This window comes from Mugil cephalus, chromosome 14 (genome assembly GCF_022458985.1).
Source record: "Mugil cephalus isolate CIBA_MC_2020 chromosome 14, CIBA_Mcephalus_1.1, whole genome shotgun sequence".
In the NCBI taxonomy this organism is placed as follows: Eukaryota; Metazoa; Chordata; class Actinopteri; order Mugiliformes; family Mugilidae; genus Mugil; species Mugil cephalus.
Window position 1 is genome coordinate 12,753,377 of NC_061783.1, and position 18,777 is coordinate 12,772,153.

General features: G+C 44.8%; 2 protein-coding genes across 2 annotated transcripts; one reads left to right on the forward strand and one right to left on the reverse strand.

Moving 5' to 3' along the window:
- The first annotated feature begins 1,249 nt into the window (after positions 1 to 1,249).
- Positions 1,250 to 12,092, forward strand: stmn2b (stathmin 2b). Its single transcript, XM_047606039.1, has 5 exons — positions 1,250 to 1,429; positions 7,224 to 7,319; positions 7,432 to 7,604; positions 8,226 to 8,417; positions 10,170 to 12,092. The coding sequence occupies exons 1-5, from the start codon at positions 1,411 to 1,413 to the stop codon at positions 10,236 to 10,238; spliced, it is 549 nt and encodes a 182-aa protein (XP_047461995.1). The 5' UTR covers positions 1,250 to 1,410; the 3' UTR covers positions 10,239 to 12,092.
- Positions 12,093 to 14,268: 2,176 nt separating this feature from the next.
- hey1 (hes-related family bHLH transcription factor with YRPW motif 1) lies at positions 14,269 to 16,792 on the reverse strand. The gene is made up of 5 exons (XM_047606038.1): positions 16,609 to 16,792; positions 16,407 to 16,482; positions 16,214 to 16,297; positions 16,002 to 16,083; positions 14,269 to 15,872 (listed from the first exon to the last, which is right to left on the reverse strand). Exons 1-5 carry the CDS (start codon positions 16,692 to 16,694, stop codon positions 15,208 to 15,210), a joined length of 993 nt encoding a protein of 330 aa, XP_047461994.1. The 5' UTR covers positions 16,695 to 16,792; the 3' UTR covers positions 14,269 to 15,207.
- Between the last annotated feature and the right edge of the window lie 1,985 nt (positions 16,793 to 18,777).

An 18,777-nucleotide genomic window follows, 5' to 3' on the forward strand; every position in this document is an offset into this window, starting at 1 on the left:
GTTCACAGTGAGTGCCAGCTAAAGCTTGGTTTGTCTGCAGTGAATAATCATAAAACCATCTAAAGGCCATGCTTTCCAAGGTTGCATGGTTGTAGATTTGCTGCCACCTAGTGGTTGTAATTTTATGAGTCCATCGTTTTATCTGGCGGATTCGAGTTGAGTATTTTCTGCAACTATAAATGGTGTTGATGATGTGTTTCGGTCTTTTTTTCCGCCTGCACGGATTATATATGATGTATGAGAGTTTAAAAAAATTGGATACATGAAGACTAGACATCTTGCAATTCTGCATCCGTGAAAGAAACTACCTCAAACCTAATCAGGATGAAAAAAAAATATATATATATATAAAAAAAACTACACCAAATGTTACCCTTTGATGAGCTGTTTGATGAGCTCCTTCTCTCGGCATCATGGAAAGCATGCGTCCAGTACCTGCTCACCACCACAGGAAACAAAGGAGGAAACACCCACATTGTCAGCAGTCACAGCAGGGCGTTAAGATACAAGAGGACATAGGGTTTGTCAGGGCATTGGCTGTGGGAGAGGGGAGTGTGTTAGAATGCTCTACGGCCACCTAAACGCTAATTACTGGCATCAGTGTCAAGCCTTTTTGGTCGTGTGTTCAGATTTCCTGCCATGCATTTTCAAAATAAAACGCTTCTCCGCTATAATGCACATTGGAGCGTTTGAAGGCTGCGACGAATGACAAAAAAATGTGTTGAATGGCTTTGCAGGAAAGTACTCGAGCATGTGCAGCCAGTTGGATCATTGTACTTTGAGAAATTAAAAGCTAAACAAACGTACGTTTAACTTACATATTTCAAATAAGAAAAGTGACAAAAAATATCCAGGCGAAAATCATGGGGCAAAAATATTTAAGACTATTGTTTCTCTGACAAAATCGAGTTAAATGTCATTATTGCTATGTCGCCTTATGGCTCCACCTAACACTTATTCTCATTCACAGATAGCTTTGACTATCATTTGTTAGGCTGCTACTACTAATCCATAAAAATGTCAGCAGACAACATGATCGCATGTTACGTGTTCATTCTATACTTTTTATCAGTCTACATGTTCAGCATTTTTTGCTTTAAGATTAATAGCTTAATCAGTAACCGAATATAAGGTGCAGCTCTAACCGTGTCATTCAATGTGTTCATGACGGGGCAGGTTTGTTATATGCTTTTATTTTGGACGGGTCAGCTGCACACTTCCGGGTGCCTTCTAGTTATCTCCCGCCGACTTGACGCAGCTCATAACAGACCACCAGGCGCACCGGCAGCCTCTGTCTCTGCTGACTCAGTGCCTTACCAGCAGTCCCTTCACCCCGAGAAACAGCATCCAGCATCCAGCATCAGACGCACTCTCCTCCGGCCAACCCGCCCCGGCACCACCGTTGCAGACATGTCTAAGACCGCAATCGGTGAGTTTTGCACTTTCTCTCCCTTCTTTTTCCCCGAGATTTAAGCGGCTTCGCAGGTTTGACGATGATGATGATGATGATGATGGGAGGCAGTGTCGACACCCATGGCACAAAAGGATGCTGAGGGCTGATGAGAGGGAGCGGCCAAACTCCCTCGCAAGTCACTTGTATATGATGAAGTTATACGAACTGAAGCAGAATTTTCTTAAGCCTCAACCTTCATTTTGCCTCTTAAGTGTCATTTTTGGTGTTTTTGTGTGTGATCGAAAATCCAAATATAGCCATTCAGTTTGGCAGATCAGTGACGCATTTCTTAAAAAAATAATAATAATAATAAAATCTGCTAAAACCTAGTAATTTACAAAGATCCAATGACTGTGAAGAAGAGCAGGGCTGTTTTCCCCCTCATGCAGCAGCATTTTTTGTCGATGCCCGCCTGCCGCACCTGCCTCTTATTGCCTGACTCAGAGCCGTGCAGCATAATGCAGCGCCAGCGACCCCACCCAACATCTCCGGTCCCTTCAAACGCACAGCCCAGCCGCTCTCCGGGGTGGGGAATATTTCTCCGTGACAGATATCTCCTTATTAAAAACTGGGTCATCCTATGTCGTGGCGTAAATCCCGCTGAACCAATTTTGCGGGTGACCGCTAAAGACACGGACGAGAGAGCGTGAGGGGGAGAGATAAGAAAAAAGAGCATCCTTATCCAGAGCTGCTTTGCAGTCGAGGGAAGAATTTACGACGAAATGAATGTCGTCTGAACAATATCAGACTCCAGTCCTGTTAGGAAGGTTACTGACTGTGGCTTCTGGCCATTATTATGTTGGATAAATGGATTATTGTCAGACATATTTGGAAGAAATGTGCAGAAAATTAGACTGCACGATATAGGAGGTGGAAGGCCTTGTATTTGTGTAACTGCAAATGTCCTTATTAAGACTTGTTGTAGGTCTGATTTCTCTCAGGCCTATAATCAACATTAAGGGGAGTGTGTGTATAAGGAGAAGAAGTCCAGTGTGTGTGTTACCAGTCTGGGGGATAGTGTTTGATTTCCGGTTGACAAAGCTCTTGATGGATGGATGGAGGGGCATGCTGAGGGGCAGTGGTGAGGGTCTTGGTGTCTGCATTCAGGGACACCGACAACTAAAACCCTCTGTTATATTATTCCCCTCTCCTCCTCCTCCTCCTTCTCCTCCTCCTCCCTTTCCTCCTCCTCCTCCTCCTCCTCCTCGTCCTCTTCTCTCCTCCATGATTTGAGCTGTGGACAGGCAAAATGAATGAGATGGGCACGGTGCAGCCACTCTGGGAGAAAAGCCGCCATCATGCCAGTCAGCACTCGCCGTCGGGTCGTTGAGTTCATCTAGGCCTGATTTTATTTACAGAAGCAGCCTGTGCAATTATGACGCTTCTGAGATGCCGGGGTAAACACTCCCAAGGTTTCATGCATCTATGAATATTTACCACTGTATTCAAGAATTTCAAGGACAGATAAATACCATATATATATTATAATTTATTTGAGACAAAAGAAGAGACATCCTCTGCTAAACTATCCCACAAACTACCGAACCACTCCCAAGTGCATTAAGGCTTCCAAGCCAGCTTCCTGATCCGTATCATGCACACTTGTCTTATCCAATTAGGTGTGGCCACTGGGCTGATGCCTTAAAATCAATTACTCTGCACAGAAACAGAAGAGACGTCCAGTTTCTGCTGCGTTCCTCCTCCCCTGTCGTCCATTGTCGCTGCTGTTGTTGTTGTTGTTTTTGGGCCATCTGCATGAAAGTCTCCCATACTTCATTAGTCACCCCGATTTCTTTGACATCGATCTATGCAGTACACTCCCATTACTGGTGCGGATGACTGTTGCTCTTTGAGATAAGCTGAGCGGAAGGGGTGACATCAGTCTGGCGGTGATGCCGTTTTTTTTTTCTCATAATCTGTTCTTAAAAATGTACACGGGCGGGTGGGTGTCTAAGATTTTTCATCTCTCTCGGCAAATCTGGTGCAATCCACAGCTTCTACGTATCATGGATGATGCAGAATAATCTTAGACTTTTATTTTGAGTAGCATTCCACCAACCTCAAATGCACTGATATAAAGCTGTCGATTATTTAATCAATCAGTGATCGATTGAGTCAGTTTTCTAGAAATAATGGTTTGTTTAAACTTGTGAGGATCTGCTGCTTTCCATCATCTTATCTCACAAGAAACTGCTAATATTTGGATTTTCCTCATTTAAGCAGTTCATTAGTAGCTAACAATTATTCGCTGTAGCTCCGCATTGATCGCCTTGAAAGGACACAGGGCGCGGTATAAGAAGCCTCCCCAGCAGCCCTCCATCAAACGGCTAGACCTGCTCTCGACCGTCCGGGTGCAATAATGTGTCCTTTAATAGCCAATTTTGCTCTTGTGATACCTTCGTAATTCTGTGATTATATTGTTGCCATGCGGCCTCACTGTAAAAGGCCTGCATGTGCTGAACACGCATGCCCGGCCCATAAACCTGCGAGACTACAGCGCCCAGGAGGGCAGTAGGGCTTTAATATACACTGTCACATTCTGCAGGAGAGTTTTAATAGGCAGTTTGCTCATCGACTCGCTAAACGTATCTTTTTTTTTTTTACCCCGTGTGCCTTTTTGGCTCAAAGTGACAGTTAAATTCGTGCAATGGCGGGGGTTGTGTTTTTGGGATGCAGTGTAGGGAGGGAGGGAGGGAGGGAGGTGTTATGGTTTGCGCTAACACAGTAACGCAGAGAGTGTGGGTGAAAAATGTGGAGAGAGAAAAAAGAAGAGGATGGAGAGGAGACACCAGCAACAGATGCAACGGGGGCTCGGGGATGCAGGAGGCGCTGGGGAAGAGGGACGCGTGCGGGGGAGGAGGAACCGTAGATATTGATGATCTGTGCTCTCCGGCTGATGGATTGGAAGAGGAAGTGCAGTTTGATGGCTGTGTCTGTGGTCGGGACAGCTCTCTGAGAGGGAGGCTGCAGACCTGGCTGGTTTAAACCAGCCTGCCGTAGTGAAGGAAAGGTGGGGGGGGGGCATTAAAGTGGTCTCATCCCTGTCTGGAATTACTTACTCTCATCTAAGCGAGGCTTCTTCTGAAACTCGGCCAAAATCTTTTGAACAGATGCCTGCGATCGGGCACTTCCTGCTACGGAATGTCATCCTGGATCATTTGTCAGTTTTTATGGGTCTGATCCACTGGGAATGAGTGTGTTATTACAGTGGTCACAGAAAGTAAAGAGTTTTTTTTTTTTTCTCTCAGGAGAAATACAGTAGCGCTTTAATATTTTTTTGGGGTGGAAATCTCATATATTTTTGATTATGGATATAAAAGGACAATTTGTGTGGCTCCGAGTTAGAGAGCAGTTCCAATTCACAGTGAGCGCTTATCGCGCAAGATTACAAAGAAATTGAATTAAGTCTGGTGCAGTCACGGTAAAAGCGCTGCGTGTGCACCATAAATAAAAGCAAGCAATAGAGCTGCGGTGCCTCGACTAGCCAACCGACGGAAAAATGAGTCAGTAACTATGGTGACAATCAAATGTGATGATGATGATAACAGCTCCTACAAATGGAGCGATTTACTGCATTTCTCTGTGTAATACTGTTGTAAATAGGTCGTGGTTTTTAGAGGTTTTGGGGGTCAGACAAACCGAGACATCCGGTCACATCCTCCCAACTAAAGACTGAACTGAAAATAATCAGCATCTTAACTGATTATGAAAGCCGACTAAATTAGAAGTGCAGATTTTCACTAGGAAGATGTTATTGGGCTGAAAAGTGGAAAAAGGATCCACCCGCTGATCTGCTCCACACCCACTTGGCCCAAATTACCTGCTCCACTGAAGTGTTAAACATCTGAGCCTTCAGCTGTCAAGTGGGATCGTGTGTATGGGAAAAAAAGCTGCTGGGGCCTTGACATATACATACCCACTAATGAGCTGATGACAACCCTCCAAATGTGTCCCGTCTCCCCCTCTCGTCAGCAGAAATGGTGCGGTCCGCTAATTACAAATTAAAGTGCCATCCACCTGAGGTGGCTGCTTCCATTAGGCTGTCCTGGGGGCAGTCGACTCCCAGAGGAATCTGTCTCCTCTTCTTCTTGCTAATCTTGGTCCGTGGCTTTTGTTTAAGAAAGGACGCCGTTAGCATGACTGTAACGATCCACCTCGCCTCTCCTGCTCTCTACCTCTACTTGAAGTGCCGCTCCCCTTTCCCCTCCTTTACCCCCATTCTCGTGCACCTCTGTCTCAGTTCTTCCACCATTCCTCGTTCCTCGTATCACTGCAGGCCGCGCTCGTGCTCTCTCCCGCTTCGTCCTCGGGGGAAGGGGTTAACAAGGCCATCAGAGAGTAGCGAGAGCTACATCTGAGAGTTTATCACATTACTGTGGCGTCTGCCTGTCTGCAGGGCAGAAAGTGAGACACGGGGAGGAGAGAGAGACCGAGCAGGCGGTGGTAGTAAGGAGGAGGATTTGGATTAATCATACTGTACACCGTACCCCTCCATGGAGAAGCTCTTTGACAGTAAATCTCATTTCTGGCTTTGCCACTGTAGCCTCCTTCAAATCATGAATCAATGTGCCACATTTCAGCCCCGCAGGCCTCGTGCGCTGGGTGATGGATTACGCCACACTGTGACAGTTGGCATGCAAATCTGCACCATGAGGCAGAGTACCTTGAAAGAACACAACAGCGATGTGCAAACGCAGAATATTCCCCCACCTGCAGTGCGCCGCAGATATTTCTGCCTCTCTCCCTGCTGGGACTGCTGCTGAACTTCAGGTTCACATTATAAAGGAGTAGGTGCCAAAAAACACACGCATAACAATAATAAAAAAAAATAAAAAAATAAATCAAGGTTAGACAAGGTTGGTTGTTCTTGTATTCTTTTTTTTCTGCTTGCCCTTTGGAGCACTTTGTCCCGGCCTATTGCCAAATGCAGCCAGCATTATTTGATGCCAGATTTACATCAGTGTTATTAACTTTTTGGACCACGAACAGACCGTTGGGTGGACACTCAGTTTGCTGTTTTATGCTGATAAGCTAAACCCATGTAACCCATTAGTCTACATCCACACTAGATAAGAACCCCAAATATTATCAAAAGATGCAATCTAAATCCTGTCATCTTTGCTTTTTTAAATCAGACTCAGGCTGACTTTAATGATCCACAAAGGAAACTGCTTGGTCATAGTAGCTTAATTGTTACAAAAAGATGAGTTGTTATAGAGTAAGAATTAAAAGAAGTCCTATATGGCAGCTGCGTTTTGTGGCAGCGGCGTTTTGTGGCAGTGGCGCTTTGTGGCAGTAACTACAGAATAACCGGGAGCCAAAAGGGCGTTGGTCTGGCAACGTTAATAAATAATAGGCCAAAATAAAATGCATAGCTAATGGTGTGTGGAGAATCCTGCGGGGATGGCAGCGTCTTAGATGTCGGGGAAATTAGGCCAAGTAAGGACACATCCATCACGCTCGCCTCGCAGCTCTTTGAAAACAAAGGCTCTCCGAAATGTCGACAAAACCCCGAGTAGTTCAGCTGCAGCAGACGCCCTTTGATGAGGTTTTCCTTTTTGAGGACTTGATGAATAATTATTCCCCTAAAAATCTTGACGTTTGCATCGGGGACCTCCTGTGGAGTTAGAAGTAGGTTAATGATGCTTCATGTTTTTTTTTTTTTTGTATGTTACTGGGTTAATATTCTGCCCTTTTTTTTGTGCGTTGGCTGAGCATCCACATTAACAAAGTAACACACAGTCCTTATTCCCGTTTATTCCCTCCACAGCTTACAAAGAGAAAATGAAGGAGATTTCAGTTCTCTCACTCATCTGCTCTTGTCTGTACCCCGAGAGCCGCAAAAACATCATGGGCGACTTTCAAGGTAGGTGTCAACAGGCCTGAGCATTTTTCTTCTTTGTTAAACGCACTTGAAAGAAAATCACACTGACGAGATTTTTTTTTTCTGGCTTTCTTCTTAACGTACACTCATAAAGACATGGACATCAAGCCCATTAACAAGCGCGCCTCGGGCCAGGCCTTCGAGGTCATCCTGAAGCCGCCCTCTCCCGTGTCTGAAGTGGCCCACTGCATCACCAGCCCCCCAAAGAGGGACATTTCCCTGGAGGACATCCAGAAGAAACTGGAAGCAGCCGAGGACCGAAGGAGAGTAAGGATGTTTCCTGTTATTTTCACACATGCCATCTGCCGCGTGTCGCTCTGCTTCAGTGCAAGCGCCGACGCCCACCAAAAGTATTTAATGTCTAATGCTGGACTACAAACATGATTATTACTCAGAACCAAATCAGATATTCTGCTGTCAATAATACCGACTTAACCCTTTGACTTCCCCTGGCGTCTAAATTCACATTTACGACTGCAACTGAAAAACACCAATCTAATATGACACCGGATAATTCCTGCACACCATTGATTCAAATGTCAATTCGGTCCCTGGCATATCCAGCCGTCCACCTAAAAATCAATTAACCAATCATTAACCACTCAATATCACATTCTGTCCACCACCAGATGTCCAATACATCGTTAAGCACATCGTTTATCGTGTAATTTACAGGACGTGCGAGAGTAAATGAAGCTGACAAAACATTTTTACAGTTCCAGACATTTCATGTGCGCACGTGATACAATGCAGAAAGTTTTCCGAAAAATCTATGACTGACATCCAGTAAATCACCGTCTCAATATTGACCCCTTTTCCCTGACTCATCACTCCTCCCTATCCTCCTCCTCCTCCTCCTCCTCTTCCTCCTTCTCTTCTTGCCTCCAGTCCCATGAGGCCATGGTACTTCGGACCCTGGCTGAGAAGCGGGAGCACGAGCGCGACGTGCTGCTGAAGGCCATGGAGGAGAACAGCAACTTCAGCCGCATGGCCGAGGAGAAGCTCCAGCTGAAGATGGAGCAAATCGAAGAGAACCGCATGGCCTACCTGGCCGCCATCATGGAGCGCCTGCAGGAGAAGGTGAGGAGTCCCAAAAAAGGGACTGATATGCAAACAGGGAAATCAATAACATCTAAAGGTTGCAGTCTTCGATGATACCTACAGCCTGAGACTGTGTTAAATAACATTAAACTAAATTAAAAATTTGAAAAAAATGTATAAGCCAAAGTGGTAAAGAAGCATTTTAGCACCATCCAATCAGATGCAAGCAGCTACATGAGCTGGATGTCATTGCAGCATCCTACGCTGCAATGTAATTGTAAGATATTTTACCAAACAAAGCGTTTTGGTCAAGTTTCAGCTCAGATGTGCTGATCATATTTCATAATAACCTTTACTCTTCAGTCTGTAGTGGTCACATATTAGCACATTAACATTGCAGATGGGAATTTCAGCTGTTTAGACGGAGTCGGATGTCACGACTCCTGTTCCTGTCAGAGAGCCGTTAAAAGAAAGAGTGTGATTCTCGTCCCCCTTTTTTTGAGTGAAGATCAGTTGTTGACCCTGCTTTGAATAATATTTTACATTTTACACCATGCTGCACTCTGCTATATCAGGACGCACTCTGCGTCCTGTCGAGGAAGTCAGGCTGCATGTGAGGCCGTGGGGAACAGTCCACTACCAAGGGGTCCCTGGGTCCCTCCATACGAACTGGCTTCTCCTTGACGTTTCTTCCTGTTAAAAGGAAGATTTTTCTTGCCACCAACACGTCAGTGCTGGCTCTTTTGGGGGTTTCATGCCGGGTGTTGTGAACTGTTGATCTAAATAAATCAAACTGAATTGAACTGAATTACTTAAAGCTGGTCACTCAGAATCGTGTGTTAGTACCAGATCTGGACGGGGCTGCAGCACAACTTGATTCCCTCAACATCAACATCAGCTTAGCCCATAGGTCTACAACAGGGGGCCTGCGACCTCTAGTGGGTCCACGGAGGTACTGCAGGGGGTGGTCGCAAAATCTTTGGATGATTAGACATTTGTTATATTATTTTAATTCTCCCCCATACAATTTTGCACCACAAATTTAAATTTCTTTAAATACACATTAACAAAAATCCAACATATTTTAGTGTGTTAGTATTTAGCTATGTTTAAAGTTAAAACTGTCAAGAAAATAATTATACATATATAAAATTGACAGATAAAGAATGTAATATGCAGTGTTGTGATTGGCGCAGTAGCAATAGGGGGCAGGGCCTACTGTGTACAGAGGTATACTTTGAACCTCTGTATTAATTGAATAGCTCACTATTGAATGCAAAATGATATTGATAATGTATATTTATAAATAGTTTGAGGGTCCTTGGCCTCATTAAGTAGGGACCCCCCTACCTACTATATGTGTTCTGTAGCCCAGTGATATTTATAAATATACATATACAGTATTAAGCTATTCAAATAATACACAGGTTCAAATATAATTTTTTTTATTTCAAACATGCGCAACAGTAGGGTGCCATTAATGTCTTCTGCCTCCATTTATTCCTTTACTAAAATATGTTTCATCCATGTAAATATGTATTTAAAGAAATTTAAATTTGCGGGGTAAATTTTAAAAAATATATAAAAAAGGTCTAATCAACCAAAGAAGAAGTTAAAAATGTGTGAGAGGGGCACAGAAGAATAGGAGGCAGAAAAGGGAAATGAAGTAAGCTGTCACTAGAACAGTTAAAGAAGACAAATGTCGATGACACAGATGTCAGGGCGTGGCCGTCCACGCAGAAAAAAAAACACGACATCCCTCAACCCGCGTGTTTTCTGTGTTTTTCCCAGGAGAGGCATGCTCAGGAGGTGCGCAGGAACAAGGAGTTGAAGGAGTTGAGAGAAGAACTGACAGCGTGAGAAGCTCCAGCGGCCTCCACGTCCCACCTCCTCACCCTCCACCGCCACCCCCAACCCCCCAACCACCCGACAAACACCACCCCCCCTCCTCCTCCTCCCCACCTTATCCCACGTGTCCCCACCTCTCCACTCTCCCTGCTCCCCTCATACTCCTCCATACTTCTATGAATCTACCACAGCCTGAGATGCCACCCCGAGACAGCGGGAGGTTCAAATGGGGGTGGGGGTGGTAAAAATTGCAAAAATGATTTGGAGAAAAAAGAAAAAAAAGGAAAAATCAATGTTTCTTGCCCACGCTTCCCAAAAAAAAAGAATGTTTTTGCTCCGTTTCAAATGAGAAGAAAAAAAAATCCAATTGAGAAGTGACAGTGGTTTTTGTAAATACTTCTTTTTTTGTTATATACAGTACAATACAAGCAGCAGAAGTATTGATTGCAGTGTGCCATTTTTATATATAAGTTTCTTCTTCCTGCTTATACATAGATGTAATTTTCCGTTCATCTTCTTTTGTTTTTTTTTTTGTTTTTTTTCCATTTCAGCCTGAGAATGTCGTCGTTTTGTTTCTTTCTCGTGTGGTAACAGGCTTAGGTGTTTGTTGTGAGTTTGCCAGCTAGCTGATGTTTTGCTGCGACTGGTTTGCGTCCTCACAAGGCAGGGGGGGGGGCGGTGGGCGGAGGCGCGGGGGGGGTTTGCGGAGTCGCATCCTGGCTCCGTTCCCTCGTCCCCCTCGAGTGGGCACACACTCATTTGACCCTGCAGATCTGGAAGCAAAACTGGATCTGTGTTTGTGGTGTGTGAGTGATTTTCCATCTAGTCTATGCCAGTGCTCCAATTAGCAGGGGGACATGTGCAGGGAAGTTGGCAGAAGGAAAGGGGACAGTTTTTCTTTTTGTGGGGACCGCAAGCCGTCGCCGCACATCCCCTCCTGTGAGGTAGGTAGTGACTGTACCGCAGGAGAACACTATAGCATTTAATGAGCCCATCCTCATCCTCCTTCCCTCCGTCTGCGAACTCTTCATCATCTCTCCACATACTGTATAAGCACTCGCTCACACGCTCTCCACACGGCTCAGGAGGAGCTCTCTAAATTCTGTCCATCTGGCACCGGAAAGCTCATCGTAACATCCCTGACAAATGGCAGGCCTCTTTATATTCCTCGGAAAACAAGCTTCCAGTCACGTTGAAATCACATGTTACTGTAGTGCACGACGCCACTGAGGTCAAAGTGCATCCTTAAGAATGCTGGAGTGCAAACCACTTCACTTGCTACTGTGAATCTTACATGGGAGAAAATACAAACAAGTCCCGGCTTTCTCCGTTAAGGCTAGAGTAGTGCTCGACATATTCTGCACCTATTACTGGAACCATCGCACTTCACTCCACCACACTGTCAATGCCACACAAGAAATATATTAAAGCCATAACAGGTATCACTGCGACAACGATTCATGGACACAGTATTTCCATCTGTAAAGGATGCATCTGAGTGTATTAAAAGTATCTGAACGGTTTGGAGCCAGGGGTTGTGAAGCCTGGGGTTGAACCCCGTCAGTCACGCACGCACAGTTTGGCCTGCGGATGTGTGCGTGAGTGTGTGTGTGTGCCGCGCGCGCGTGTGTGTATTTCAAGAAAGGGCGGGTGGATACCCCATTGTTTGTGCCATGTGATATTGACCCGGTTGCATTTAAACCACCACAGTGTATAACGACTGTCGGATGTTCCACACAGACAGTGACTATCCTACCTGCCTCTCTCTATTTCTCTCCTCTATCCATTTGTGTGTTTCCCCCCTCTCCACATATATCTTTGTGAGCAAGCAGTGGTTAATAAAGATTTGGGGTTCAGTGAATGAAACTCTGAGAGTGGCTTCTTTCTGATTCATTGTTTTTTTATTATTTATTTAAATTAGGGACAGAGCATATTAATGAAGATTGCAGCCAAGGCTAATTTCCTTAAACCCTATTGCAGGTTGATATTCATAAAAACAGATGAGAAAAAAATACACAGAAGAAAAAAGTGAAAGGAAAAAAAGGAGATCCAGATTACACATAACCTATTGTTGCACTAGAATATATAGAGTATACCCAAACGAACCCAAACTTATTGCACATTTCAGATAGAGTAAACCAGACATTCTGCATTCACTCGTCCTTCCAGTGCAGCTTCTACAGCAGTTTGCGTCGTTTACTTTCTTTGACAGCCTTGATGTACAGCGTGTGTATGCACAAATTACAAACGGTAGTGTAGATTGATCTGTGTATTCCTTTATTTTTTGTTTTATTCTTTTGGTCTGTTGAAATCTCCTAAATCAGAAAAGTGTTTGAAACGGACCTATTACGCGGTCATAATTCACAATTCTTGCAAAATCCACACTCCTCATGGACAATTGTTGCCGCTCGCATGAGAATTATTGATATGCTACACAAAGACTGCAGGTCATTTAGCTTTACCAGTTTTAGATGCACTGCTGAGGCACTGATTTATCACGCTGACCCTCTTAAATGAAAACACGTGTGCCTCTTCTACGATGACAAGCTAACGTATTGTGTTATGGAGAAGGCCCATTTACACAGATTACACACAGTGAAAAGCGCAGTAATACACACCACATTTAATTTTTCTTGTTTTTCACAGCAACTCACAGTGTCATAATTTGACTTGAGTAATATATGTTTAACAGTGTAACTACATATTATATCGCTAAACATTTTGACTCTTTCATGCATGAAAGGACATTTGAAAAACATAAAATGAACCTCCTGTTACGGCTCAGAGTTAGACTTTATTAATCCACAAGGGAAATTGTTTGGTCAGATAGAGCAGTTGCACATAAAAAAAACTAAACGAACAAACTAACAAACTGCTGAATAAAAATACTCTGGAAAAAGAAAAATAAGTGTAAGATAGTTTAAAATAATATAAAATAATAATAAAAAAAAAAACATCCGACCAACCATCAAGCTTAAGACATAATAGTATTAATGTGACACCTTGTTTATTTTACATTGCCAATTTCTTAATTGTACATTATGATTTTGGGATATTACTGGGATATAACTCCACAACATGTCGTCTTTCTAACTAAGAGTAAAAACATCCATAATACATATTTAAGTTTTTTACCTTCGTGCACTTAGTCCATTTGAAATTAAACTAAATTGGAACTTATTTTATTAGACAAAACCTCATTTGCATGTTTTAATAACACTTCACAAAGTCCAAGCAATTGTTTTGGGAATTAGAATTCAGCATCCCTTGTGTTCATCGATTTTCCACAGACGAAAAACCACTTACGACCAGCAGGTGGAGACAAAAGCCAAGTTGTGTTCACTCTCATCGACCTTGAGATATTAGCGGAGGTGAAGCTTACATCACTACCTGGCTAGTGCGCACAGCTAATAGAGTAAAAGGATGAAGGAGTATGATGAGAGGGGGTAAAGGAGAAAGAGAGAAAGTGCTTATTCTGGAGAACGGGTGAGGCATATGTTGGCAAGTGAGCGAACTCTCCGTCTTGCAAAAAGAGTGGACGGTGTGCCGAGAACAGAAGGTGCAGCTGGTGCGAGCTGAAACGATGGCAAGGAGACAAAACTCTTCGCTGCGCACTTCCTTTCTCTCGCCTGCTCTCTCCTTTGAACCCTCCGTCCAACTCCTTTCCTCCCCTCTTTCTTCCCATCCCTCCTTCCCTTCCTTCTTCATCCTCATCCAACCTTCCCTCCCTCCTTCTTCCCTCCTCCAGTTCCCACGGAGCACATGGGGCCAGGCGGGCTGCTATTGTCCAGGATATCCCCTCCTTGTTAATGGTTTCCTGTGCACACACAGAGGGCCGCTGAGAGAAACAAGCAGCCTCATCTGATACCAGGCGTCGCCGCGTACCATGCGCACACATCCACACACACACACACGCAAAACAACAGGCATCAACAAGCATACACGCCTACCATACCACACACACCTTCACACTAAGCACACACTCGTGCGCACTTGAGCAAACACGGCGATAAAAAAAAAAAAAAAAAAAAAAATACACAGGTAATTTATCAGAAGTCTTTTTATTGCAGGGAAGTTGTCATTACCACGAGGCGACAACAAGCTGAGAAATCTGATTTGACAGTTTGTGCTTTGTACAACCATAAAATATACACAGCGAGGTTCGCGAGCAGACACCAACGTGTAAGGTGGAAAAAAAAAAAAAGATGCACTGGTGTTTTATAAATGCCTGGACTTTTTATAGGTTGTATCGCTTTGCTTTTAAAGATGAACTCCCTAAGATTATTCACTGACAATCCTGCTGAGCAAATACAAGGAAATAACTTGGAGACTAGTTGATAAAAAAATCATGTACATTACAACAACAAAAAAACTGGTAAAACATATGTGAAGTGTTGTTTGTTAAGGACAGAATTTACTGTGGAGAGGAAACGTAACTTGGGGGAAGACAATAGAGCACCATATGAGCGCAGGAGCTTGTGGGCAAATCAGGGTTCACTTTATTTCAGCCAACTTCTGTTCCCAGTGTTTAGTGAAACAAACACCTGGTTTCAGTTATTCCACCCCATAAAATGCTGTAAAAAGGGGGTGACTCTCAACCCCCTCCTCCTCCTCCTCCTCTTCCTCCCTGTAACCAGGGCACCAACACTTTCACCCAGGAACTTGTCAGACGGCGACTGCTTGACCATCTGGAAAAGCCATCCCTGACAGGCCGACTACAGCGGGTGAAACTTCTAAAGGCAGGAACCGAGATCAATCAACACAATAAATCACTCTCGTTGTCTTTTAGTCGTGGTCTCCCTCTTCACCGCTTTTCTTCTATATACAAAACAATAAAGAGAATAGAAACGCGTTATCTATATCCTCTGTGGGATGTCAACATCTTAGAAAAAAATAGCACTTTCTTAGCGGGGAAAATAAAGTCTTGTCCTTGAGTCCAGCTCAGCTGTGAAGTGAGTCTGTATTCAGAGTTTCATTTCAGTCAGAACGCTCCTATCTCCATGCCCCAGGGTCTGTAGGGTTTGCCCACGCTGGAAGTCTGGGCCGGGGGGGTGATGCCAGTGGTGGGTGAGATGATGGGGAAGGCGCTGAAGGCGAAGGGGAACGCTGAGAGGGAGGAGAGGAGAGGAGGCGAGAGCTTGGACGCTGACGAGGGAACCAAGGCGGGGTGCAGGACGGTGGTGGGAGCAGCTGAGGTGGAGGGAACCCGGATCGGACCTTGGTCTGGGGTGGCGCTGCCGCTGCGCCTGCCCGGGACGTGAGTCTCTGCGACCAGCGAGGAGGACGAGGACGAAGAGGAAGAGGAGGGCGATGAAGTAGACGCGGACGACAGGGGAGTTTGCGGACTGCTGGTGGTGCTGCGGGGCAGAGGCGCCAACGGCGTCCCCTGTTGGTGCTGCAGGAGGAGGGGGTGCGTCAGGTGGGCAGGAGGGGATCCAAAAGCGGAGCCCCACGCCAGGTGGCTCAGACCGGAGTGAGCCTCTCTCTGGCTGGCGTAGTTGTTCAGGTGGGACACCAGACGGATCCTCAGAGGGTCTGCGCTGTCCAAGCCTTCGATGATACTCAGATAGCGGGCAGTCTCAGCCAGACACTCCCTGAAACCTAAGCCACGGTAGTCCATGGCCAGGGCATGGGCATCAAAGTAACCTGCGAGGAGGGCAAGAAGGCAACAGATTAGATTTTTTTTTTTTTAAGTCACATATAAGCTTGCAAGCAGGGAAGTTAGATGTATAATCTAAATCGATATTTGTTAACTGAAAGAGTAAGTGAACACACCTTTGCCTCCAGCTGCATGGAGCATCTTGAGGTGGTCAACTGTCATCTGCAAGATCTCCGCTTTCTCCAGTTTGGCTGAACCCTTCGGAGTTAGAGGAAATAAATGGCCGATTAATTTCAAAAATATCCACAGGAGTTTAAATCAAAAGTACTGTTATTTGTTGTTTGATTTGTGACTTTAGAGCTCCTGAAGTTTGAGGAACTTTTCTCACCTGTTTCTCGTACGCGCTGGGAACCAGCCTACGCAGCTCACTCAGGCTGTTATTGATTCTGTCGCGGCGCCGTTTCTCTATAATCTGAAAGACGACAACAGTTTATCGTTATTATGCGATCTGTAGAATATAACATGTAGTGGCGTCGCGTCTGCAAATGATCAAATGGGTGAAGAAATAAAGATTTACTTACTCCTCGGCGCCTTTTTCTAGCCTGCACCTGAGTTGATGTGGTGGGAGACATGGAGCCGAGAGGAGAGCTCATATTCCTTAAAAGAAATGCAACAGGTTCAAGTCAACATCAGAGAACTTAAGTTTTATTTTCTTATTATCCCAAACTCGAATTGTTTCGTTTCAAGTAAATGAGAAATATACTGAAAGGGTAAATAACTTACCCATTTTCGTCTGCGCTCTCCTTCTCCACTTCAATAGTTTCGTCCAGCTCGCTGTCCGAGGAGCTAAAATCGTGATTCCTTTTCATTTTCGTTTCGTCCGCGTTAGTCCTTCAGAAAGTCGGTTGAGTCTGCCAGACGTGAGTCTGCACAGGTTTGCCCGGAGCGCCTGCGTTTGAAGCGCTCAGCTTTCCCACGGTGTCATTTCAACACTGAGGCCGGCCAACAGGGGCGGGGACAGGCCGCGAAGCAGCCAATCACAGGACGGCTCGGGGTTTGACTGACAGCGCACTTGGCCCAAGCGTGTCTTGGTGCGCTTTGACAAATCCGAGAGGAGGAAAAAAGCAAAGAGGTTTCACTCTGTGTTTGCTCTGCTGCTTGAATGCGGTGAAGGTTTTGAAAGATGGGACGACCTATCAAATATTTCTCTAAAAAACAAACTACAAAACTAATAATCTTGACAGCCTAAAACCCAGAAACAAATTATATGAAATCTGAGTGTTGGTTATTTGTCCTACTTTGTGGCAAACATGATGTCAGTCAAGTCAAATTTTCTCTGTATAGCATAGTCATCCTCACTAGATTGCTCTGTCATCAAGGAATTACTATTAAATTAATTTATGTTTTCCTTTGTTTGACGTTAAAGAATAAGAATGAGACGACACATTTTAAAGTTCCTGGTTTGTCTAAATAAGATCAACACTGTTTTTATTTTCATTTTCCCCTAGTAAAAGTAAAAATATGATGCAATCTGCTAAGTGACCTTCAAGACGCGCTCAAGACACTAAAACGTAACAACAGAAAAAAAGTGCAAATAAGGCACGACAGTTAAAATATATATTATTTATTTTCTCCAAGTCTTTTTTTGTTGTTCTTTTTACTCATTCAAATCGCCACCATTGTCTCTTCAGCGAAGAGGAAGTCCTATTCTGTGGTTGTGAACTTTCCCTGAAAAGTTTGGGGACTTTTGTGACATGTGTGTGATTGATCTTCCTAAACATAGAGGATCTTTGGAAAAACTTTGACAGCGGTCCAATGGACTTTCGGTCCGTGACTGTCCCCCCTCGCCACCGACCCACCCAATCCAACCACCCACCCACCCACCCGCCGCCACCGCCCGCCCCCTCCTCCCCCGTGTGTGTCCCGGTGGTGATGAGGAGTGGCTGGCCGGCTGTCAGCACGCGTTGGCCGTGGGAAAGTTCCCTAACCGGCGCTGATAACCAATCAGAGGCCGACGGCCGTCTCCGGCGCTGGAATGAATGGAGCAATTGGTCGGGGCGACGGGCGGTCTGCGAGCGAGCGTGTGAACCTGTAATCCAATACTAACTCAGCCCGGGAGGACAGACAGGGAGCACTGCCGCAACCAGAGGAAGCCACCAAGTCTAATCTTACCCCACAGAGAGACCTCATGCACGGTAAAGACGCCGTGGGCGCTTCAAGGAGTTTTTTTTTCTTTTCTTTTTCTGAGAGCACTCAAAAAAAAAAAAAAAAAAAAAAAAAAAAAGCCCGTCATGCAATCAAAGTCCCTGGAGTTTCCACATCATCGCCACCGCACGGCCGGTGCCTCCTTTAATGGTCACGCTCCCCAAATAATTTGACAGAGCCGCTGGTGTGTGTTTGTATACACGGAGGTACTCGTGTTACTGCATGCGGAGCCGCAGCTCTTCGGTAAAGGGTGTCCTGCAGGGACTGAACCGTGTCTGCCGTTTACTGAGCAGAATAAGATCCATGAGATATACGGGGCTGTTACATAACCGCAGCAGTCATAACATATAGTTGTGAAATCAAAGGTCTGTAGGCCTGCGTTTAGAAGTAGAGTACTGTTACGTTTTCTTCATGGGAGACAGATATCGTAGGTATCTGTTTATGCCATTTATTTCATGAATGTGTTTTTATAGTATTTCTAAATAAAATAAAATAAAATAAAAATATATTCGGTATATACACCGATCAGCCACAATATTAAAACCACTGACAGGAGAAGTGAATAACATTGACCATCTTGTGACAATTCAGTGTTTTAGTGAAACCAGACAACCCACCCCCCAGCAATGACACCCCACAATTTATGACAGCATCTCCAGCCTGACACACACACACACACACAAAAACGATTTGGAGCAACTCACAGCACAAGGTGTTGACCTGGCTTCACTAGGTCCCAAACCGATC